At 45.0% G+C, this 23,884-nt stretch overlaps 2 protein-coding genes across 2 annotated transcripts; one reads left to right on the top strand and one right to left on the bottom strand.

The window, feature by feature from the left end:
• Nucleotides 1–270: 270 nt before the first annotated feature.
• LOC119378006 (uncharacterized) lies at nucleotides 271–9,925 on the bottom strand. The gene is made up of 6 exons (XM_049411690.1): nucleotides 9,674–9,925; nucleotides 8,355–8,818; nucleotides 6,310–6,675; nucleotides 5,236–5,352; nucleotides 4,550–4,686; nucleotides 271–1,097 (listed from the first exon to the last, which is right to left on the bottom strand). Exons 1-6 carry the CDS (start codon nucleotides 9,773–9,775, stop codon nucleotides 871–873), a joined length of 1,413 nt encoding a protein of 470 aa, XP_049267647.1. The 5' UTR covers nucleotides 9,776–9,925; the 3' UTR covers nucleotides 271–870.
• A 377-nt stretch (nucleotides 9,926–10,302) lies between these two features.
• Nucleotides 10,303–23,860, top strand: LOC119378000 (uncharacterized; the record flags this gene model as incomplete). Its single annotated transcript, XM_037647272.2, has 8 exons — nucleotides 10,303–10,590; nucleotides 11,230–11,288; nucleotides 11,532–11,663; nucleotides 18,188–18,350; nucleotides 19,261–19,339; nucleotides 21,884–21,965; nucleotides 23,078–23,158; nucleotides 23,766–23,860. Coding segments are annotated over exons 1-8 (858 nt in total), but the record flags the coding sequence as incomplete, so codon positions are not given.
• Nucleotides 23,861–23,884: the final 24 nt, after the last annotated feature.

Here is a 23,884-nt window from a genome sequence, read left to right as displayed (position 1 = left end):
TATACCTGCTTACCATTTACAGGTATGTGCCACACATGTCTGGAGGAAAGGGTTTGACAACGTATGTGAGAGGATTTTTACGTTATTCATGTCATGACCAGACAGTCATATTTGTCAAACCCTCTTACCCTCCCGTGCCAATTTTGGTCTACACCAAGCTGAGGTGGCAACCAGGAGAGCACCCAGACGTGTGCGTGTGTGCGTGCGTGCATGTGTGGAAGGAAGGAAGGAAGGAAGAGGAGCACTGCTCTGTGTGAAGAGATTTTTGGAGGAATGCTTGTACGTGGCCTTCTGGGGAGAAAAGTGCTGTAGCAGTTGTGCAAGAGACGTGAACACTGCCATTGCATTGTTGATAACTAATATGCAAGTTTGTGACCTTCCTTAAGTTCATGACTGAAGCTTCTTGCACTTGCAGTTATGTTTACATCGTTTTCAGTGAAATCGTTTCACTGCCAAAGATGAAAGCAATGAGCACTTGTTTCCCGCCTCGTTTTCAGCTTGTCTTGTATATTGCACTTCTGAATTTATGTTCGTGCATTTTGTAAAAACCAGCCATAAGTGCTGAAGCTTCACTTTTGAACATCCAACGTTTATGTTTATGCATTTCGTAAGAACGAACCACAAGTGGTGCTGGAGTTTGTGTTATTCACATTGTGCAGGTACGGCTGTACAATTGTAGAGGCAGCAACCTTTCTCATCAATAGGCAAGCACTGTAGGTTTTCTGTACTAAAGCGTGCCACAAGCTTGCTTTTCACCATCCCTCCACCCCGTTTATGCGTTTTAAACTACTTTATGGAGCAGTTCTTCCCTAGTAATAGAATAATCTGCCCATTAACCAACAAATTTCCAGAGTTCAATGGCATTCCAGACTACAAGATCACAATACGTGGCCGGCTTTGCGGGACGTTAATGTCTGTCCGTTGATGTAGAAGTGGGGCGTCATACTGGGCTCGTGCTCTTTGGGAAGCATTTGATGCAGCACCTGGGGTGGCGACTGTAGTTGTATTGCCACCAACAGCTGGGCTTGACGAAGACTGCATATTCTGGTTTGGGCTTGCCGACTTGGTGGATTGGTTTCCTTGCATGTGGTCGTGCTCTGAAATGAAAGCAAAGGGTCACAGAATGGTTCTCATTGCTGACCACTTGAAGTTTCAAGAGAAGTTACAACGAGAGAGAACTTGCAGCACTGCCTAGGCACTTTCAGTTTATACATACTATTAATAAGGTTACCATCTCGTCGCAGCAGCAAAGTGTTGCAATGAAAGGCCTTTGGTTGCAATCACCGACAGCTACCACAGACACAGAAGTGGTGTCAGTAATGCGAAATGTACATTTTCGATGGAGGCGAAAATGTTTGAGGCCCGTATGCTTGGATTTAGGTGCATGTTAAAGAACCCCAGGTGGTCGAAATTTCCAGAGCCCTCCACTAACGCGCCCCTCATAATCATATCGTGGTTTTGGGACATTAAACCCCAGATATTGTTATTGTATAGTAATGCGAAATGTAATGTATAGTAATGCAATTTTCCTTAAAGGGGTACTAAAGGCAAACAACAATTTATGTCAGAGTGAAAGGTCAATGTTTGAGAACGTCTAAAGTGTCAATATTATCAGCAGCAGTGCTCTACTAATCGAAAAATTAATGTAAATATAGGACACGATATGCGCCACCAGTGGGACATCTTGGAATGAGCCCGATGACGTCAAGACTCCCGAGTACAATTAATCACTAGTACCCAAACTATTTATAATAAAAAATAACATTTCGTGCATTACAAGATGTAATAAAATGCTCCTTGTGCGTTTCTCTTTGATTCATGGAAAACAGAACTTGGGTTTACCAGGGCGAACAACGCAGGTGGTTCAAAAGTTCCGTTTTCGCCATGCTGCTCTCCATTCATTTGGTCGCGTCTCAGTGGTACAACCGTTGTCCGTAAAGTTTCGAGACTGATTTATTTTCTTCTCTAGAAATGATTCCCTAAAACAAATGTTGGTGCGTATGTGTAGTGCCATACTTTCAGGCTAACCTGAGCGGTTAATTGCTGTGGCAGCCGCTAGATGGCACTACATGTAGAAAAATACATTGTCACTAGTCGTCTGTGCATTCTACTGTGAGTGAATGTGGGGAGATGGACATTTACCTTGAACAGCATGTAAACATAAAATTCTGTGTGAAGCTTGGCAAGACAGCCGTACAGACGTATGAACTCCTTCGTGACGCTTACGGCAACGAGACATTATTGCCAGCGTGAGTTTTTGAGTGCCACAAGAGGTTTGTTTCGAGGAGAACGTTGGTGGAAGACGACACAAGGCAGGGGCGCCTTGCAACCTCATGGAATGAAAACAACGTGGCTCAGATCAGGGAGATCGTACAGCAAGACCGCACCATTAGAGTCCGCATGCTATCGGATGCTCTCGGCATTAGTAAGACAACATGCCACCAAGTTTTGCGTGAAAACTTGGGGAAACGAAAGCTGAATGCCAGACTTGTGCTGCACTTTCTCACACAGGACCAGTCCAGAAGGACACGCGGGCATCAGTGAGCGCCAATTTTCTCTCCGAGGCAGAGAAAGATGCTGCATTCGTCGACAGAATCGTTGCTGAAGACGACACATGGTGTTTTCAATATGATCCTCAAACAACGAGGCAGAGTGCCGAATGACGGTCCACAAGCTCTCGGGCATCGAGAAAGGTGCGGCGAAAGACCAAAACAAAGACGATGCTGATAATTTTTTTCGATGCCAGAGGTGTCATACACCATGAGTTCGTCCCACAAGGGCAGACGGTGAATCAGGAGTTTTATATCCGCGTGCTCCAACACATGCGTGACGCACTGCGATGTCGTCGCCCTGACTTATGGGCCTCTGGTCAATGGAGCCTTCTTCACGATAACGCAAGGCCGCACAATGCTCTCAGCGTGACAAAATTTCTCACCAAGCAGAGCATTACTGTACTTCCCCATCCACCATACTCGCCTGACCTCTCCCTACATGCGATTTTTTCGTTTCGTCGTGTGAAGAGAGCCCTAAAAGGTCGCTAGATGGGGAGCGTGGAGGCCATTCAAGACACTGTGACAAAGAAGCTGACAGCCCTGCCAAAAGAAGCGTTTTCCAACTGTTTCCAAGACCTCAAGAAGCGTTGGAAGTTGTGTATAGACTGCAAGGGAGACTATTTCGAAAGGGTGCTGCATAAATGATTTCAATGTTAAACACATTGTTTTAATGGACTCAGTCTCAGAACTTTACGGACAAAGGCTGTAGTTTTCGCTTGTGTAGTCGCATCTCAAAGGTAGTTTCATTATTGCATATTGCTGCGCAGGCTTTGCTGGCTCGTGAGACTCGCTCTGACTGATTTAGAGGAAATGCGGCATCCATGTAATGTCTGCTACATCACCAAAAACGACTTTCCAAAGGGCGCCATGGAGGGAACACCTATGCTCAATGTATCTAAGTGCCGCACTTCTACAAATGTGGGATGAACAACAACAAAGTCAACTCATGCTCACTGCCTTTTCGTGCAGAGGACTATGAAATCAACCGTAACGTAAGCAAGTCGCGTAACCCGTCCTTCAAGGAGCTGCTTCCTCTCAGCGCTATTTCGTCGGTCTTGTCAGGATGCTGCATGCCCTCCTAAGGGAAATGGAACAATAAAGAAATGGTTTCAAGGTTTTAAAAAAGCAAAACTGTATTAACAGGAAGGGCACATATCATTCTCGTGGCTGTTTTCATGAATCGTTCCGCTCCGCGCCTCAAAGCCAAATGAGTCATCAGGCACCTTCTGCACACCTCGGAGGGGATGAACATTGGTCCGACGTGAATCACATAAGTGAAGGCTGCGCACACAGATTTCACTGTGTACATTGGTTGATCGTGTTGCATTTCGGAGGCATGGCGCACCAGCGGTGTAAACGGAGGCTCACCGAATGGCGCCAGCACAAATACACACATGCACATGGGGCGGCCGTATTCACGCACTGACTGCCAGATCGCATGCAGCTTCCCCACTCTACACAGCAGTGTCCGAGTATCAAGCGCTTCCGCAGAAAACATCGCATTACAATGCAAGCAACAGTGGCCAGCAAAACAAGCATAACAAGAAGTACTCGCGTGTGTTCCAGAGGCGCAATGTCGCCAGATAACGGAGAGTGCTGGCGTAGCGCCTGCTAAAGGCAGCTTTGAGGAGTGCTTACGTCACGAGGCCTTGAGAAGCGGGTGGTTTGAATTGAGCTAACAGTATGCGGACCACTAAAACGTAATTTTCTTTCAAAATTAAGCACTTCCTAGGCACGAAGCAAGCATACGAGGTTTCTGAAATGGTATTTCAAAAGTCCACGCCGAGTTGTATTTTGCATTAAGTGTCCCTTTAATGCTGCACATTCGTAGCATTTCAATGCACTAAGTTGCCGAACCCCTCTTAGTGGCCTTCACTGCAAGTTTTCCAAACTGTTAGCATGACCTCTGCAGAAAGCCAGTATGCACAAAGATACCACTTCTGGCAATTCACTGAAGCATGTCTTTGGCTTCGAGCTTGTCGTAAAGGCAAACTCACCTGCAGGTACAGAGAAAGAGTATATGGTGATGCAAAGGCAGGCTACCATCACAAAGGTAAGCAGTGCGGCCACAACAATGAAGCGGGACTTGGGGATGGAGATGATGTCTTGGTGGCCTGGTTTCGAATGCACCACACTGCAGAGAAAAACACAATAACATTTTTTTACTGCTTTCTGCATACAAAACCTTGCCGAGCATGCCATGCACTATATGCAACTGTGCTTATCCAATAGTGTCATGGCAAAAGTGACGGGGGCAGTATGCACTGCACCTAGTATTTTTGGTCCAACAAATTTGTTTACTAACAAACAATTTTACAACAAACAAGTTTGTTTTACTAAGTGTTTTCTAGAGTATAGCATGGAGTTAAATTGCATGCTTTGTCCTAGTGAGAAAAGGTGAGATGTACTGCAGAATTTGCATGCGTTGTTGCTCATGACATTGCTGTTGGGCAATGCACACTGCTATGCAATCTGTCGCTCTGGCACAAAATCTCAGAAGTTCATTTTCTGCCAAGAAAATATAGTGTGCCCATGATATCTGTCTTTTGCGACATCGGAGCACAATAGCTCGCGTGCCTCCTTAATTCAGCTGACCAGATCGCATTCCCCGGAGCTTGCCTCCACAGAGAGAGATGGCAATTTAAATAGCCTCGGTTCATGTAGAAGCAAGTGCATACATTACCTAACCATTGAGCTGTCACGCTGCAGGCTTCGCTCAGACAGTGATCGATGTGTCGTGCATGAGTGATTTACTGTCATGAGGACTTCTATGCTTGTTGGAAAGGTGGTAGGGAAGTGGCTGTTGGGGAGAGACAGAAAAGCTCATGACCAAGTGCTTTGCCTCATCAGTTATAAATGCAACAAAAGCCGATAACTATCTGGTATTCTGTCAACAACAAAAAAAAAACAATGTTCCACTTTTTTCGTCCTTGTTTTAAAAATTATCTGCAGCTGACGACAACCTGAAGGGCTTTTTCTGTACAAGCGGGAGCAACATTGCAGTCTCTATCACATTACAATTGTATATCAGTATTACAAACATGAATGTCATGAAGTAAATGTGGAACATTTCTCACCAAATATCTGAAGGTATACTTTCATATCGAATGGGACTTTGTAAAAAAAAATGTTTGATTGCAGTGCATGTGCCGAGTACCATCTTGTACGCTTGTGCGAATAGTAAATTTTAGGTTCGAAGCGAATAGTGATTTGGGTCGAATAATTTCGAATCATATTCGAATAGTATATATGTGTCACATATTATAAGGCGAAATGAGCATATTTGTCATGACCCAACTAACCTGCACAGTATTTTTTTTTTAATTTACACAAGGCATGCGCAAATGCCATTATTTTTAATTCAAAGGAAGTGGAAGCAACTTTGAATAGTATAGCAGTATTTGACTTTTCGTAGAATGCAAGTGATAACCTGTAAAATATGTTACGTTTTAAAATTTGCTATACTTAGAGCATATAGGCCAGTATAACAAGCTTTTAAACTTGAAAAATGAATCGATGTGAGGGTAATATGTTCATTTAACCTTGAAGTCGGGCTTCACGGCAGTGTGGATTTTCCCTAGAAAGGTGTATTCACGGTACGGCACCGCTCCACTTCCGGGGGGTTACATGCAGTCTAAGATACACTTATTCGTTCATTTCGACTACTTCGAAATTTCCAATAATTTAAATTAGAATTGAAGTGAATTCTAATACTGTAATATTCGTTCGAATATTCGAAGTGCTCGAATATTCGCACAAGCTTAACGTTTTGGGAAAACACATTGCAAAAGCAGGTGGCACATCAATGGAAGAAACTTGCCTTCGGCTGCATTGAGTTGCCTCTTTCATGCAGCAGATTTCGTTGTGTTTGTGGGCAAGTGTCTTGCTGTCGTCATCCTTGTGGACTTTGATGTCTTTGTCCTTGTGCGCCTTGCCATCTTTGTCCTTGACCTTCATGGAGATCTTGCAGTTACCTGAACAGAGCTGGCCAAGCAGGGCGTCCAGTGACTGTACACCCATAGCTCTGGCAGGGCTCTGGGTGAGATCCCTGGACAGTGAGTGGCCAGACTCTTGGTTGTGGCAGCCTGGGAATGCCAGCCTGCAAGAACCGTGTTTGTTGCATCTGCAAACATCAGCATACTAAACAGACTTTCAAGTTTTCATTTAAACAGCTGGAGAGAGACCATCGGAGGATGACTGCCAAGCTTTCTGGCTTAACTGCTGAGATATGTGCTGCTGGAAGCACTCGTTGCATAGTTAGCTGTGCTGTTAACCCGATGAGATGTGGGCATCATTCGTCGTACACATACATCACTGACAGAACCTTTGTCGGGACGTTATTGTGCTCTGGTGTCAGGGAAGGGTCCTGAATATAAGTCATCACCAGTGCGCCTGGTGGGCCATGGATTGACCCACATTTGTGCAAACCATGACTACTATATTGATAACTGCCAATTGGGTATGTTGGTATATGTTCACAATAAAAAAAGTGCAACTTGAACGGAGGCAAAGAAAGAACACAGGACGGAGAGCTTACTAGCAACTGAAAATTTTATTTAGGGAAGAGTGTTCTTACATATGCATGACATGAATGTACATCACCACAAACCATCGTTATTATCTAAAAACAGTAAAAATCAACAAATGACAGCAAGAATGAACGATTGAATACAACAAGAGTGTGCTTGTTAAACCGTTGAATATCAAGAAAAGCACTCAATCATGTCACATCCAAAAAGGCAAATTCAGAATCTGGCAGCAGTACAGACACCTGGCTGACACAACTATCTCCTCCCTTCTTAAGCATAAGGCTTTGATTATCTCCATTGTTGTTCGCCTCTTGTGCTTGTCAATGATGACTGTGTCACAAAGTTTTGGCTGGCACGTGCACTCCTTGAATCGTTACCTGCATAACGGTTCACATCAATTGGAAAAAGTAGCGTCAAGGTAAGCAGTGTGGGTGGTGTTTTCAGCCCAAAACAAATTGGTAAAGATTTGCCTGGCAGTGCAAAGGTTGGCCGTCAAGAAAAGCACAGTAGAAAAAGATGGCTGTGATATAAAACATGGCAGAAGATTTGTTCTGTGCAAGAAATATGTTGTGTATATAGTATTCCTTTCATACATGAAAACGAACACATTGGCCAGGCGGGCCGTTGCTTGAACGTGCGCCTTTGTGAACATCCGAGTTCGCTAAAAGGGGCACTGTACTCGCGCTTTGCGATGCACCGCAAGGAGTGCACATGCCAGCCAAAAATTTGTGAAACCACAGCCATCACTGCCAAGCACAAAAAGCAAACAACGACGACGTGACATGATTGAGTAATTTTCTTGATAAAGGTTTCACATGCACATTCTTGTTGCATGTAATCATTCATTCTTGCTGCCATTCGTAGATTCACACTGTTTTTAGATAATAATGGTGGTTTGTGGTGAGGTACATTCATGTCATGCATATATAAGAACATCCTTTCCTAAATAAAATTTTCAGTTGCTAGTAAGCGTTCCGTCCTGTGTTCTTTCTTAGTCTCCGTTCAAGTTGACCTTTTTTCGTTCTGTACGATATTGATGCTCCTTGCTACATCAGCTAAAGAAATCTGCTGCCTTTAACATGTGATGTGAATTCAGCACGAATATGGTGTGCATTATTGTGCAAGGACTGACATATTTTATATGTACAATGTGTTGGCGTGTAAGGCGTGAGATCCTCCATATATACCGTCGTGCCCTGTGTAATTGCAGCATGCTGAGGCCACAGAGCTGTATGTCTACTAAGCCCTACTACAGTCTCTGGTACATACGCACCGGGCCCTTTCGGCTGGACACAATGACCGTGTTTTGTTGGGCAGCTGCGTGGGCTGACACGACGCTGGTCTGGGTGGCAAAGCAGGCACCTCAGATTTGTCTGCACATTCAGCCTTTTGCTGATGGGCCGCAGTGCGGCTCTGCTGTTTGGCCCTGGTGCTCAGGTCTTCTTCTGGCAGGGAGATGCGCACCCGTGGGCCGTAGCCGCCGTTGGCTGCCGTCGGCTTGTGCGGCTGCGGCGACGTCGTGGAAGAAGGGCACTTCTTGGACGAACAGTTGCTGCTGCTGCTTTTGTTGGGCTTCGTCGATGACTTCGGCGCTCCCCCTGAGCTGCTAATGCTGGCCACCGTGGATTGTCGGCTGCCCCGCACCTGCTGCTGCGAGTGGCTCTCGTGGCCGCCATCGTACTCGGCGTCCAGCAGCCCAGCCTCGTCGTCCTTGCTTCGCCGTCGGCCGCGGTACCACTGCACTCGACAATGGTCACATTTTTATTTAGCAATAAATGATACTCCAGTAGCTTTCAGTGATGGCCTATACATTCGAAAGGACAAAACATTGTAGTGAACCCGCATATAGTGAAATGCCGGCTACAGTGAACAGATCGAAACGCTGCGGTCCACATTACTCTCTCATTGTACTGTGTATCTTTTCATCGGTTTTTAAGGGTAAAAAAAAAAAACGATGAATTTCTATTGCATATAAATGCCACGATGGTTCGTGCCATAAAACGTACGAAATAACAAAAATGTACAGCTGTACATTTTTGTTATTTCGTACGTTTTATGGCACGAACCATCATGGACATCCGTCACATATATATGACTGAACGTGAAATTAATAGTGGGTTGAATAGATTGGTGGTGCAGTCCACAAAATATATCGACGTAGAATATGCTACCAGATGCAGGCCTGGCTGGGTCCGCATATATCGTTGGCCTGAATGCGAAACTAGAGTGCACACATACGTATGTTTTTATTGTGGCATGAATTTCGAAACAAATCTCATTGTCAGACCGATGATACGTTCTGTGCCGACACGCATGTTTTGCTGTTGGGATTTAATTGCGTTAAAATTCACTTTTGTGACAGAGCTCTCGACATTTCACGATTCGCTTAGGTGCATTCAAATTAATACGCATGGCACATGATCCTGACCAACTCGCCCAACTGTCCCTGTTCTGAAACCACACCAGTTCGCACAATTCGCCCCATGATGAACTCTAAGCATAATTAATGATCACCACTAAGCTCTGGAAAAGGGAATGCGGCAATGCATGCGTACCGCACGTATTTTCCAGAAGCTTTGACCGTAAGCGTACCTTGCTGAGAGGATTCCTGAAGAGGTGCTCTTCGCCGGCGTTTTCGCTGCGGCACTCAACGCTGCGACAGCGCCGAGAATGTCCCCTGCGAGGCTCCTTCATGTTACAAGCGGCGTTGCGGATTAGAGATCACTATTACGACAGCGGGCAACTCCGAAAGCCCAGCAGTTTCTACGCCGAAGCGTAGCGTCTGGCTTTGTCGGAATCGCCCCTTGAAGCAGACCGCGCGCGACAAAGGGTCCACGTTTCGGTTTCGTTGTCTTCTAATCGGGGACGCCCTGTCCTCCCAGCAGCTGCGAATAAAGAAAGCAATTGACGCATTTAATTTTCTTAATTAGCTGAAACAAACGAACAAGTAAAGCTATTCGGGATATGAATTTTGTTGCAAAGATGCACAGAAAGAAGCCACGTGTTGGCCGAACACGCGTTTCAGTTTCGTTTTTGAGAAGCGTCTGTACACTTCCTGTACCACCTACTATAAATAGAAAACTGCTGCCAAGTAATGTCTTTGTTTATGATATAGGGAAAAGCGTTAGTATTAGTGCTGAATAGGTTCGCTGCTAGAGGTCTGAGCGCCTGAACGCTTTGCGGCAGCGTGGATAAGCGCATTGCAGTACGCATCAACATTGGAGGCATTGGCGGCACCTCAAGTTGCCGAAGCGTGTTTATAAGATTGATAGCTAGAAGGACTATGGAACAAATTTCGCGGAGCTCCCAAGTTTAGGCAAAACGTATTGCAGAGCCGGAAACATGAGTAACAATCAGGGGAACCTGACCGGTCGGTTTTCTTCGAGCAATGGCCGAATGCCGGTGGTCGACGACATTTTTGCCAAACGAGCCAGGATGGAAAGAGTGAAGCCAGCATTGAAACAGGCGACTGTCAACTCGCTCCTCGCTTTGGTCGTGCTCATTGATATGTGCGTCTACTTTTCTACGTGTTTGTACTGTAAACCCGATTATAACACTTGTCAGGTTGCTTTTATTGGCCGCTTTTCGTGCTGGTTCTTGCTCCATGTATTCAGTTGGCTGTGATCGACGCCCATGATTCGATTTTCAGTTTGAACTCTGAAACCAAGCACGTTGATGTAGGTAATTAAAATGATCGCACCATAGCACAAATAACGCTAAAGCAGTTAGTACACATACAGAAGTAACACTTATGCTGGCTGGTCAATTGTCCCTGTAGCCAGGATCTCAGCTCAGACTAACAAGTATACCAATGCGTTGTTGTAAAAGGTTTCATGCTTCTAGCCAGCACTTTCCTCGTGAGTGCATGCTACAGTGACATGTTGCTTATCCAAATGAAGTTCTGTCTGTTCTTTACTTTCCAAGTAACTTTCATTTGCCATATACGTAATACAGTGTATATTCTTGAAGTAAGAGCGATGAATAAGAAAGAAAGCCCGCCGTCATATTCAGTTTCAAGAGACGGACGCAACGTCGCAGAAATAAGCGGAATCGTTGATAGGCTGGTACCTTAGCCGTAATGGGTTGTGGAATTGTTTCGTTTTATGAACCCTACTAATTGAGATGCCTTTACTGTTCTGTTTGCACAGGCGCCTAGGATCAGTGACGAGGTTTTTTGAAGAAGAGTGGTTAGTGCTTTGGTACATTGGTAAGTTGATCTACTTGATGACTGTCTGTGTGTGCGCAGTGAACACTGATGTGTGTGTGCGCGTATTACTTGTTCCCGCTTTCCTCTCTCTTCTTTTTCTCCCCTTCCCCCTCCCCCATGTAGTGTAGCAAACCGGGTACAACCTGGTTAACCTCCCTGCCTTTCCTTTGCTTTTATCTCTCTCTGATCTACTTGAAACATTATTTCAGCACCAATAATTCCTCCTTTATTTCGTTAATGCAGAGTGTACCCTGGGCGCCCTGCTTTGTTGTAACGCCCTCGTGTACGTTGCCTCATACACGTGGACTCACTTTTGGGAACAGCCAGTGCCCGTCACTCCAAAGCAGATGAAGTTGTTCCGCATTTCTGAAACTGGTAAGCCTGTAGCATTTCCTAAATATAGATGGCGGTAAAATGCACATTTTGATATACATGGTCAGTACAGGCAGATACAGCGACTTTATTATAGTGTCTAGAAAGGTTTGCTTAGTGTCATGAACGCCTTTCCCAGTGGCGTCAGAGAAACCAAATTCCATGCACCGCGAGGTGGCGTTGTGCGTTGCTGGCGAGTGGAGAGCAGGAGTTTGACGACGGGGTGCGGCCGGATGCAGCGCAACTATGTCACTGTCGCAGAAAAGCTACCTAAATGATTTATTTTAGCAGGTGACCTTAATGTTCGTTGTTATCGTCGGGGCAGTGATAGAACTGACCAAAAAGAGGACCCAAGCTTCCGTGCTTCTAAGAGGGTAATTAATTTAATTTCTTTTCTTTTTTCTTTTTTTTTTTTTTTTTTTTTGCCGTGTGCACACAACTTTAGCTGACTTCGCATTTTCCTCACCATCTGTTTTTATTCACCTTAACTGGGATGTTCTCAATAATGCACACTGCAACGATAATTTGCCCGTGTTCGATGTTTCGATCATCACTGCCTGTCCATTCCGTGAAAACATGTTATTGGAAGCTAAAGCTTGCTTACTGGCCTCTTTTCCTCGAAAAGGTAAAGCTGGATGGAATTTTGAACACAGGATTAAATGGCGATGAAATTAATGAGAAGTTTATTGCGCACATGATTATTACAAAGAATTAAATTAAATGATTGGGACAATAGATGAGTGTATGAACACAGGAAAAATGCAGAACAATGCCTCTGTCATTTTCCATAAATACCGAACTTATGATAACTTAATCATCTTCAAACATAAAAAAAAAGCTAAAACAAGGTATAGTATCCGAATACAATCTGAGAAACTGTCGTAGCAGAAATATGTATTCTGTGTTAACAATTCCACAACATCAGAATGGATGCAAGAGCATATTAACTCAATATGTTCAAGCGAGACTACTCATCTCACACAATTCTGTGTTCGAACCCAGCCACTCATTTAAACAACATGAGAAGAACAAGCAGCTATACAAGTTGGAAAGCATTTTTACATTTCCGAGCGAAAATCGGGGTTACTCAATTTGATCGTTCCTGTTGGGTTCAAAAGTGGCTGATTGCGCATGGCCAAATGTATCGAAAACTGTGGATGGGCTTCAACCCCTAAGCATGTGCAGTGTTCCCCACTAGGGGCGGAGGCAAAGTTTCATCCCAGCCTCCCCCCTCCCTTCCCCCATTGGACATGCTTCACAATCCATGAACGAATGAAAATCAAGCAATGACTTGCTTCTCACAATGGCCTGCCTTTGGTGCCTGGCTTTCCGGGGTAAAGATGGGAAGTATACACTTCTTGGAATGCAACATCTGGGGCCTACGGTCGCCATTATCGTCAGAAAACCTGTGTGGCCGTAAGCCTGCTCTTCAAACAATGATGGGGCAAGTCCCACTGAATAAAAGTATGGGGCAGACTTTGCCCCCCCCCCTTTCCCCCTCTTAGGTGAGTAGAGGGGGCGACTGCTCCCCCATGTGCACGTATATGCTTCAACCCATGTGCATTTACCACTCACCCTCAAGATAGAACTTGAAAGGCAAGAATTAAACTGCGTCTCTCACATGAAACTGGCAAGGCGATGAACTGGGCTAGTTAGTCGTTCATGATTTCTTCTTTAGCTTCGTTCTACGAGGCAGGGTCAAGACAGGTGGTGCGCAACACCTGTCTCGTCCCCGTCTTGTAGTACGAAGCGCAAATAGAAATCATGAACATAAATCTGCCTGGTGAATGGAAAACATCCCGTCATCAAAAAGATGAAGGCAATATTAGCCAGATTTTAAATCAGGCACAGTCACCTTAGGCACACAGCCCTCGCAAAAAGGAAGAACGGCCAATATGTAATAAATGTCAGGAACTAATACTGCAATATTGTAATTACATGTTAAAAGGACGACCATTGGCTGAGTTGGTGTGGATTCATATTCGTAAAACGGTGCCGTGAAATAAAACGAAATCAGTGAGAACACACGAACACGCCAACTCCCAATTGAATTTTTTAAAAATTTAAATGCATGCACAATGCATTTGTGTCTGTGCACTTGAATAAAATTTCAGTTTAGAGTCGGTACTTATGCTTGCATGTTCTCAGTTATTTCTTCTCATTTTGCGGCAACGTTTCATAAATATGAATTTGAATTAGACATTGAAATACAAATGCATGTGAATACTTCAGTGATGGAACTATACAATCTGCACATATTATCTCTCCATCCCTCAATAGGGGATATTCATAATGCTTGGTGCTCCGGCAACACTGGGCGCGTCCACTATTTTTTGTTGGGCGCCGTCGTGGAATTGTCTGCTAGCGGCTCCATAAGGAAAGGCCACGGAAAGGTTGAGCAGCAGTCATTGGCAGAGCTTTCGGGCCCAGAAAATGCGGCTGTTTTCTTCGACAACCAGAGCCGAATGGCCCAAGGATCTTGCTGTGCTGCCACAAATCGACAAGAACACAATATCGGAGTTCTGCTTAAAAACTCATCTGGACGGCAGCTGCAAGAGGTGCACTGCTTTGCAAAGCCGAACTGCTGTTATCTAGTGGTGTGCACTTCCTGTCTGAGGTAGGCACTCAAGAAAAGTGTTCGTTGCAGAGGAGGTGTGACTGTCAAACTTTTAAGATAACCTTGCACTGCAATACATCTCCATTGTATTTCCCACTGCGATTTTATACACGCGTCATAAACACTTGTCAGATATCGACACCACTTCGTTTCTGCGCGACCTTTGCAACGCTGTGCTGCTTTCCGATTGGCTAATTTCTTCAGCCACAAGTATCTCTACACTCTCCGCAGTAGCATGTGTCGTACTTTTTTCGAAATAAGCAAGGCATGGACATTCATCGCCCTCAATAATAGAAAGTATGTCAACATAGGCTGGAACAGATGTCGGGTATTCATTCATATTCTTCTTGTGTATGAGCGGTGTGCCGCAAACCAAACAAATACTGATCGTGTGTTTCAACTGTATGCAAAGAGAGCGGCCAGAGTAATTCTCTTTTACTGCACACTGGTTGTTCATAACGTTTCGTGGTCGTAATGTATCGCGCGAATTTAGTATTGTCGTTCTGGTTTTCTTGAACGCTTTCCGTGTGCGTTCACTGACATATCTTTTTAAAATATTGCGCTCTTTGCTTTTGCATGTCACAGAGGCGTGCATAACCGCGCCTCCGTGGTTATGCATGGAGGCTCGCGAAAGCCCACGATCAGCGGAAAGACGAGTGTGATGATCTACCAAACAGCTCCATGTACTGTATGGCACCGTAGGTCTTTGCTCCGTGTTCGCAGTGCACGCTGACCAAAGAAAGCAAAAGAAAAATAAAAGGGGAGGGATAAGGGGGTGTAAAGCGAAAGGCAGGCGCAGCATGCAGACTATGTACTTTGGCGCACACTGCCTTGCAATCAAAGCTTGCAAGCGATAGAAGCTTTGCACTGATCAAGTCTCGTGTGGCGGCACTGATTTACTGCGAAAGCACGCAGCAGCCTCTGTGGCACTGCCTACACACGTTTATATACATAAATAATTGATTTCGTCGATCTGCAACACAAGCTTTGATCAATAATGCTCTCTCGCGTGTGTGCAACGTCGGCCATCTCTTTTAAAATGCACATATCATATAGTATTGTTCTGCAAGTCTAGCTCATGTTGCAAGCGAGCATCTGAATTCCACTGAGAAATAAGGACCGAGGTTGAAGAGTGCTTTTGCGGGCCGATCATTTCCGAACCAAAGCACAGCTAGTGCTGGTCTTGTTGACGAAACAAGTTCACGCTGGTACATTCTTTTTCTTCATTCAGTAACTGATAAATTCGATTAAAAATAGCGTTACCTTGTTCCCGGCATTGTCAGGGCTCCCTCGTTGCCTGAACAGTGCACGAAGCATTAGGAAGTTACCGCAGAACGAAGATAGAAAACCAGCAGCTAGCATCTGAAAGGCTGCGATATACGACTGGTTTCGTTTTCACACCCAACAAAACATGCCGGATTGAGCTTATGGGATTGTCGACAGATGGCGCTGTACATTTTGAATATCCCCTATTGGCTTTGGGGGACGACTTATCATGACTTAATTGGCTTAATGTTTTGCAGGTGTGAAATTTTTAGATAAGGCTGGCTTTCTGAATAAGCTAGGAACACTGCAGCTTTTTCTGCTTTTAGTGCTTATTTAAGTCGAGTTTGAGCAGTATAAATCAGATTTAACTAATTAACTATAACTGAGTTTGGTGGAACATTTCATTTTCGGCTGTGAACTGGAACAATTCAGCTCCACAGAACACAGGCAAAGGCTTAATGGTGACAGCTTAAAGTTTTATGCATTCATTGGTTATATAGACTATACTTCTTCACAAAGTCCCGCAATAACAATGTACGCAGCTTTGAAACGGGAGAACATCTGAAAATGCGACGATGCCAGTAAGAATACTAAAACCGCTCAGGCGCAATATGTATGTTGGCATTTGTTGTTATTGTTGTGGTTTCTACAAAAAAAAAGAAGGAAAAAAGGAAAGAAAAAAAACTGCACTTTGTATTCCTTAACTCTTGCAGCTCGATTGGTTCTGCGTTCAATGCATGGTGCCAGCATGTGGCTTGCAAAAACTTACCCACCTCCCACAGTTTTTTTTCTTCCCGCTTATATATAGCAGAAAATTTGGTGAATGCAACGAGCTTGTACCACGGCGATAAAGCTTGGTTTCACCGAAAAGAGCGGCAGCCCGCGCCCTTGCCCTCGCACGCGTGAACGAAGCTCACCTGTGGGCGGCCGCACCATTTGCTGGTTGTACTGCAAATGCTTCCCGCCCAGCCGGCGTGCTCAGGACACTACCGTAAAATCTGGAGCAAGCACCCTCCCTACGGTGAAAGATAATCCGCCAAGGTTTGCAGGGGGGGTGCTTGCTCGGTCATGGATCAAAATTCAAGATTCAAGAGGAAAAGCCGGTCAGAATAAAGAAGGCACACCCGTGCTTCTGATGAAATGCTTTATCGAACATGCATGCATTCACTGTTTTTATTCACCTCATTGGGTAAATAAAGAGTGAATGAAACAATGAAAATGGCAGGAGGGGGGGCGGGGCGCTTGCTTGGTCAATGGCGCATATTTCAAATCTCCCGAAAAAGGGAGGGGGGCGCTTGCTCGGGATTTTATGGTAGGTAAACCTTTCTGGCCAGTATAACAGTATTCGAGGAGCTTGTGATAGGGGGTTAGTTAGTTAGACATATTATGTAAACTTAAAATTTGTGGGGGAGTGTGCTTTCGTCACGCGGTCATGACTGTTATTGCGCACGCGCATTGTTCTAGGAGGGAAGCTTATGTGATTTCAATAAGTCAGTTGTTAGTGTGCGTTCGTCCCAAGCGCAGTTTAAGTTTACATAATATAACTGTATGTTTTCCACTTGTTGAAGTATCACTTACTACTTCTGATGGATGGCACCATACCCATGTGAATGCCAGTGAGATTTATTTACATGATGACTGCTTCCTAGGGTAGTTGGTTAATACTTAATATAGCCATTGTAGCATAAAATAAAAACAAACTTGTATAAGAAGCACATAACTGAGCACCATGTCCTTGGTGTCTGGTTTCGGGTTTTTACTTTTGTTTCGTTTTGTTTTGCATTACAATGACTTCAAAAAGTACTTAATGCAAGTTTTTTAAGCTTCCTGAGATGCTTCCCTGTGGCCAGGATAATACCACCTAACCATCTTGTTCATGGGCTGCCCCTTACCTTCCTCCACTTTGGCTAGCATTAATTTTCACCTTGTTGAACCAGTGCTCCATATGACATGACCAACATAGGAAAGTTTTAGTTTCAGGAGTGTTGCTTGAACAGAACATTTGGGATTGATTTCCCTTATGACTCAGGTGTAGGGTCATTTGGCACTCCATGGGTTCCTCAAAAGTTTGTGCTGGCACCATAGCTCAAAATAAGCAGTTTCCTTTTTCTTTTATATTTCTACAGTCCACAACTGCTATGTTCCTGCTATGTTAAACTGGTACTGCTGTTTGCTACAGTGTTCCTCTCAGACTTTGATGCCGTTAAGGGTTTTATGTCCCGCATGATGCCATTCCCTTACAGTGCATTCACACTGGTGACAGAGAGGTCGCGAAACGGTCACAAATGGTCACAGCTGTCGAAAAATGAATATTTTAGGGAAGTCGCTCACTTAATGGCTCCCCAGCCCCACAACTAGTCGCAAAGCAGCTGAGGCAATGAGTGCGCAGAAGCACAACACTGCAATACCTGTGGCAATATGCTGAAGGTTATTTTATGTGGTCATGGTTGTGCTTGCAACAAAACAGACACAAACAGAAGCAATTACAGTTTTGACTAAGGGCATGTCACGGTTGCTGGTGGGTACATCAGTCGCAGTGAGTAGCTCCTCGGTTGCTAGTCATAGACTTTTGCTAGGCAACAGTGTGAATGCCACCTTAGAATAGCTGAAGCATTTCAGGTTCAAAGCATTTCCTGGCTTGCAGACCCTGGGTTCAACGTGAAGAGCCCACCTCAGACGAACCAGCCAGAGAAAAGGTGGCCCGGCTTCGATAGCTTTGTCCTGCCTTCTGCAACGCCTTCACCGCTTTCAAGGTCAATGGCAATGGCCCCACACGACACGTCTGCAGCAAGCTGGGGTTCTGCTGGGTATGTTTAGTCCATTGCCTTTGTATTGTTTGTGTTGTATTGTAATTGTTTTTGTTAATTTTGTGTTGTCACTTTCCATTTTGTTTCTTCAAAACATTACTGTGGCTACAGACGTGTGTAAATTTTGGTGCACATTTTAAAGATATGCACAAGTGAATTTTCCGTAATTCTAGTGTGTTTGGCTACTATCCTAAACATCTTTGGTCTGTACAAAAAAGATTAGTTACTGAGGGCAGCATATGAATCTGTTTAGACAAGAGGTATCAATGGGAGAAGTTGCAGAAGTTGGCACCGAAAGAAGAACTCATATGGATTTCTCCGAAAGAAAGCTTCCCAGTTAGTGAAAAATTCGTTGTGGTGTGGGATTTGAACCTGGGACCAACAGCTTTCCGGGGCAGTCGCTGTGCTGGCTGAGCTGACCAGGAGGATAGCAGATTGCTGTGCGAGTACAAATTACTCCACAGTGAACATTGGTAGCCTTTGTAGCTTCATGTTGCAAAAATGGATGGCTGACAACATCTTCCATTGGTGAAGCTTCCTGCATCATCTTGTCTTCCACTGAACTGATTTGCCAGACAGGAAGCATCATTTAGTTGTGATGAAACAAGTATAGTAGAAGTGGCTAATTAGAAAATCCTACTAATTCCGTACATAATTGAATTCCTTTATTTGGACTTAGCCAGTGACTTTCATGGCCCTTTGTATGCGAACAAGCCGTGCCACCTTTTTATTGCGTGCGTAAAACAGGCTGTTTTTGTGCTCCGTAATCCGAAACATGGCCTTTAAAATAAGTCGAGGACACTTTTTCATGTCTGCTTGTATACTATAGAAAAGAAAAAAGGGAACTGTGGTTCTAATGTGCTATCTCTCATTTTCTGAACACATTGCAACCTCCGGCACTCTGTTCCAGTTCAAGCTTTGGTGCCAACACTAGCCTGTCGTCCAGTTCTTGGATGTACTACCCAGGAGCAAATGCTTCCCTTGACAAGGTGGGTACTCTTCTTGATCGCAGGAGATTGTCAGGGCAAGGTTATACGTTTGTGCAACCAGCAGCAACACCTTACTGCTTGCACTTGCAATCAGAACATAGTGTGTCTTCTACAGAGAAGCACAAAGGTCCACAAAAAATCCATTTATGTACAGTCGACGACCGATAATTCGGACTCCACGGGGAACGTAAATAAGTCCGAATTATCGAATGTCCGAAAAAACGAATGCGCCAGAAAAAAAAAACTTTTATTGACACTTCAAAGTCCCGGTGGCCGAAAAAAGTTGTCAATGCGTTGCTGCCCGCACTTCCGCTTACGTGCAACCAAGTCCGCTGTATCTCCGCCAGTGTGATGTGATCGCTGTACGATGACGAGCTGGTTTCGTTCATGAAGGCAACGCGTCTGTGCGGCGCACTTAGCGGTCCCACAAAGAGGCAGCATGAATGGCGGCGCGGCGCGTTTGTGTTCTCGCCTATTAAATGCGTGCACTACGCATGCAACTGCACCAGGCCACATGCACTATCGAGCAGTTGACTGAAGATGCTTGTGGATGGATGGAAACAACTTTATTGACTGAAGATGCTTATCGTAAGGCTCGTCAGCGATTGAGCCGTACTGGCGCGTTTGCCACCTGCCGCCATCACGCCTCCGTGCATTTCCACTGCTTATCCGTAAAGACGTCGCCGCACGGCGCCGTGATAGCGGCCCCTTTGAATTTCCGGTCTGCTTCACCCCATAACACTTCGGCATCGCGACAAAGCTGACTTTCGGACTCTGCTACTGTCGCAAACAGGTCGACTCGCGAAAGCGCTGGTTCGAACCTACGAGATGATACACGCGGCAGAGACGGGGCTTCAATTATTGCCTTTCGAACCTGCAATTTGGGCAGAAAGTTCGAAAAATCGGACGCCGAAGAGTTTTAGCGTCCGAAATTTCCGACGTTCTTGACCACCGACGGTGCCGCGAAAGCGTCCGAATTTTCGAGCATGTCCGGAAAGTCAGGCGTCCGAAAAATCGGCAGTTGAATGTATCTGCCGCCTTTCGTTGTCGTCGGCGCGGCCTTCGGCGCTGGCTGTGAGGGCACCGTTGGCACCATTTAACTCAGATCTTTTGAGACAGCAGAGCGTAAAATAAAGCAAGTCTCAAGATAAAAATGAACGCGCGCGCAGAACGCTCACCGCAGACGCATTGGACAATATGGCGGCAGCGCAGCGCGGGGATACAGATGGGATACAGCACGGAGGAAGTATATTCCTTCCTCCATGGGATACAGGAACCGGAATGTAGGATGTTCGCGATGTCGATACGATTTCCCACAGTTGACCAGTGCCTCCAAGATCAGCATTTCCAATCCCAAATCTGAGGCATAAAGTAGCGATCGAAATAGAACCTCATAGATCCGAAATTAACTTTCGTTTTGATCTCTGAGGCCATACTTTTGTATGGTACGGGTGCCGAAGGAGATAATGGCTGGCGATTCGGCGTGCGCGACAGTCTCTGACAGGGTCCGGATTATCGAATGTAGATCTCGCAGCTGTCCGAAATATCGGTCGTCTTTACACATTACTTCTATGGGATCATCGGCGGTGCCGCGCGACTGTCCGAATTACTGAGCATGTCCGAATTATCGGTGTCCGATTTATCGGTCGGCGACTGTAATATGGCTACAGGCTGTAGTTATAATACCTGTATGTATGCAGTAGTTATTCCGTAGGAATCATCGCAAATAAAAAACAACTGCTCTACAAAACACATGGAGGGATACTTCTCTAAATTGTACAGAGGTTGTATGAACAGAAATAGGGTGCCTCAGACAGGCTGGCTGATGTTTCGATGGATGTACCTACCTTGGTCAAATGCACCTTGTCATCCTTGTGGTGTCTCGAAGGCCCCTCATGGAACAAACGGACACAGTAGACGCCGTTGTGTAACATCGAACATGTGGCGCATAATAGCAGCTTTTACATAATGGCAAGCTCGCTAGCCAAATCTTAGAAATAACTGCACTCACATGACAAATAACTCAATACAATGGCAACACAGTACACCAGCGACATAACACGTACATTGTACCACAAATGCCGCATCGCAGATGTTCTACTCACCACGAAAGTCCGCGGAAACGAGCCGTGGTGTTGCATTCACGGACTTCCCATGCGAGTCCACCGTCCACAGCTGTGCCAAGCCCCCAAAGAGACCGAGTGACCTTCCTCATGCGCCCGTGTAACCTTGCTCCTGCCAGGCAGTGCCACTGGTGCCACTGTGCGAGCACAGTGCCGCGTCTCGCCCGGCGGCAACAGAGCTAACTGCGCTAACTATATATGCAAGGAAATATAGTAATCCGGTAGTACTAAGAAATGAACATCAACACAAGAAGAAAGCTACGTAATATAGCAGGGAAATACCAACTGAACCTTTCTTGCGTATGTGGCTTACTTGAAATATCTGTTTGTTCATAAGATTCCGTTTTCATGCAATTTTGTTGTTACTGAAATATTGCTAGGACTGATGTGCCAAATGGTCTTGTTCCTTTCCTTGGCATAGAGTGGCTTTTCGGATAGGTCTCCAGACTCGGCACTCGGAGGAGCCACCGGTGGCCTGAGCTGGCGGGGTTCCTCACCTCAAGGTATGGGTGCTGGTCTTACAATTTCTTTGTTGTTTCTTTCTTTTGATTGCAATCCATTAAAGCTAAGTCCAACTTTATCCCCACTCTTGCTAAAAGAAAGAAAGAAAAATGCATAGAAAGGTAGCAAGGTTAGCTAGGGGTGGCTAACCTGTACGGGGCGAGGGACTAGCAAGGAATACAAGGTAAAACTGCGTATGCAAACTAACGTTAGTGGCCATTGTTCCCAAATTGCAATAATAATAATAATTGTTGGGGCTTAATGTCCCCAAACCATGATCTCATTATGAGAGACGCCGTAGTGGAGGGCTCCGGAAATTTCGACCACCTGGGGTTCTCTAACATGCACCTAAATCCAAGTACACGGGCCTCAAGCATTTTCGCCTCCATTGAAAATGCGGCCGCCGCAGCCGGGATTTGATCCCGTGACCTGCGAGTCGGCAGTCGAGCATTCTCAAAACTGTGTCATATCATGTTTTAGAACTTGAACAGTACAGATACAGCCTTTTTTGTAGAGCTAAAAGTGAAAAAATGGGCAGAAGAATTAATACAATTGAATTTCATTATAACGTTAGCAACATCTGACGAAAATATAGCTTTGTTTTATCCAATATTTCGTCGTAAACATGTATGTACAGTACTCATGGATTGAAACAGGACAACTTAGGGCTGAGTAATGCACATTCTTTCGTTTCCACTGCCTTCAGTTCGGGTCATATCGGAATAATTTTGACGTGATTATCTTGAGCAATTGCACATTCCAGTGGTTATACTAAAAAATTTGATGTCGCGTTTTAATACGTGAGTACTGTACATATGTAGCAATGCAAGAGTAGCAGGCCAGTTTTTTGGTTCCTTTGTTGTATTCCATAATCCAGCACTAGCATATAACGTTCATTATATCAGTCTGACTATATAGCCTCATAGATGTGCTATATAGATATGATAAGGGTCAGAGTCTGATATGGGTGCATTTTTCAGAGGGAATAAAAAAAGTTTTACATGCAGGTGTGATGCAGTTTCCTCGCATTGCTTGTTTTTCACAGAGCAAATTGTGAAGCTTTTTCCCACACAGTGAATTTTATTTCATAGGCACTGTTGTTTGATCCATGCAGTCAGATGGCACATAAGTGATGAACGGAGCTTGGACGACTACCTGGCTTCCCACGAAGAATCTGATCGCAGCCTCTCGTTCGGTATGTAATGGTAGTGTGACAAACCTGTTGCCGTGTGTCCAGTCGATCATTTTCGAGTTAACCAATTTTGCAAGTTTGGTGCCTTACATTTGGCAACACGGTTAATCGGGCACCTTCTCGCCTGATAACAAAACGTAGCAAATGCTTGAAATGTTTATTCTCGGTAAGTTTTCATATTTGTGAAACTATCTGGGCTGGGGTAAACAACAGGTTGGCAGAGCTAGCAAACAGGGGACAAGTGCAAAATGTATATAGTTACTCAAGTCTGATTCACTATTGTGGGCGCAAGGATTCTCAGTGCACCTTATGAAATTGACACCCTGCTGGAAGAGTTCGCAGTTGGTCAGCTATACAAATGCATGTCTGTTTACTGCAGCCATTCAAACAGCACATGTGTCTGTTGTTTATCGTGGTTCGTAAGATTAAATTTTGTTGGGGTGCATTTTTAAATGCTAGCACCATAACAGCTGAATAAGGCTGATTTAAATGGCGCTGTGTAGAGGAATGGTACGTACTATTGTCTGCAGAATTTGCAAAACTTGCTGACAGAGTGAAAGACCGGAGAGGTGTGATTAATTAAGCAGCCTTCACCCGCTGTGTCGTACAGACCTCCCCGAGAGCAGTGGTGTGATGAACTCTTCCCTACGCTTGGATGCTGACACGGTGATTCTCTCAACTGAGCCACTACCAGAAGGCGACCAGGTCTCCGCAGACAATGCACGGTGA

The sequence above is a fragment of the Rhipicephalus sanguineus genome, unplaced genomic scaffold (assembly GCF_013339695.2).
Source record: "Rhipicephalus sanguineus isolate Rsan-2018 unplaced genomic scaffold, BIME_Rsan_1.4 Seq654, whole genome shotgun sequence".
Taxonomy (NCBI): Eukaryota; Metazoa; Arthropoda; class Arachnida; order Ixodida; family Ixodidae; genus Rhipicephalus; species Rhipicephalus sanguineus.
The sequence above is the reverse complement of the archived record's forward strand: the minus strand, read 5'-3'. Positions and strand labels throughout refer to the sequence as shown.

Excerpts from the sequence above, each read along its gene's own strand:
- LOC119378006 (XM_049411690.1), bottom strand. The coding sequence starts at position 9,775 with ATGAAGGAGCCTCGCAGGGGACATTCTCGGCGCTGTCGCAGCGTTGAG. Across the intron at positions 4,687-5,235 it reads CGTGACAGCTCAATGGTTAG|TGTGGTGCATTCGAAACCAG; the intron begins GTAATGTATGCA and ends TTTTCTCTGCAG. Across the intron at positions 1,098-4,549 it reads CTCTTTCTCTGTACCTGCAG|AGCACGACCACATGCAAGGA; the intron begins GTGAGTTTGCCT and ends CTTTCATTTCAG.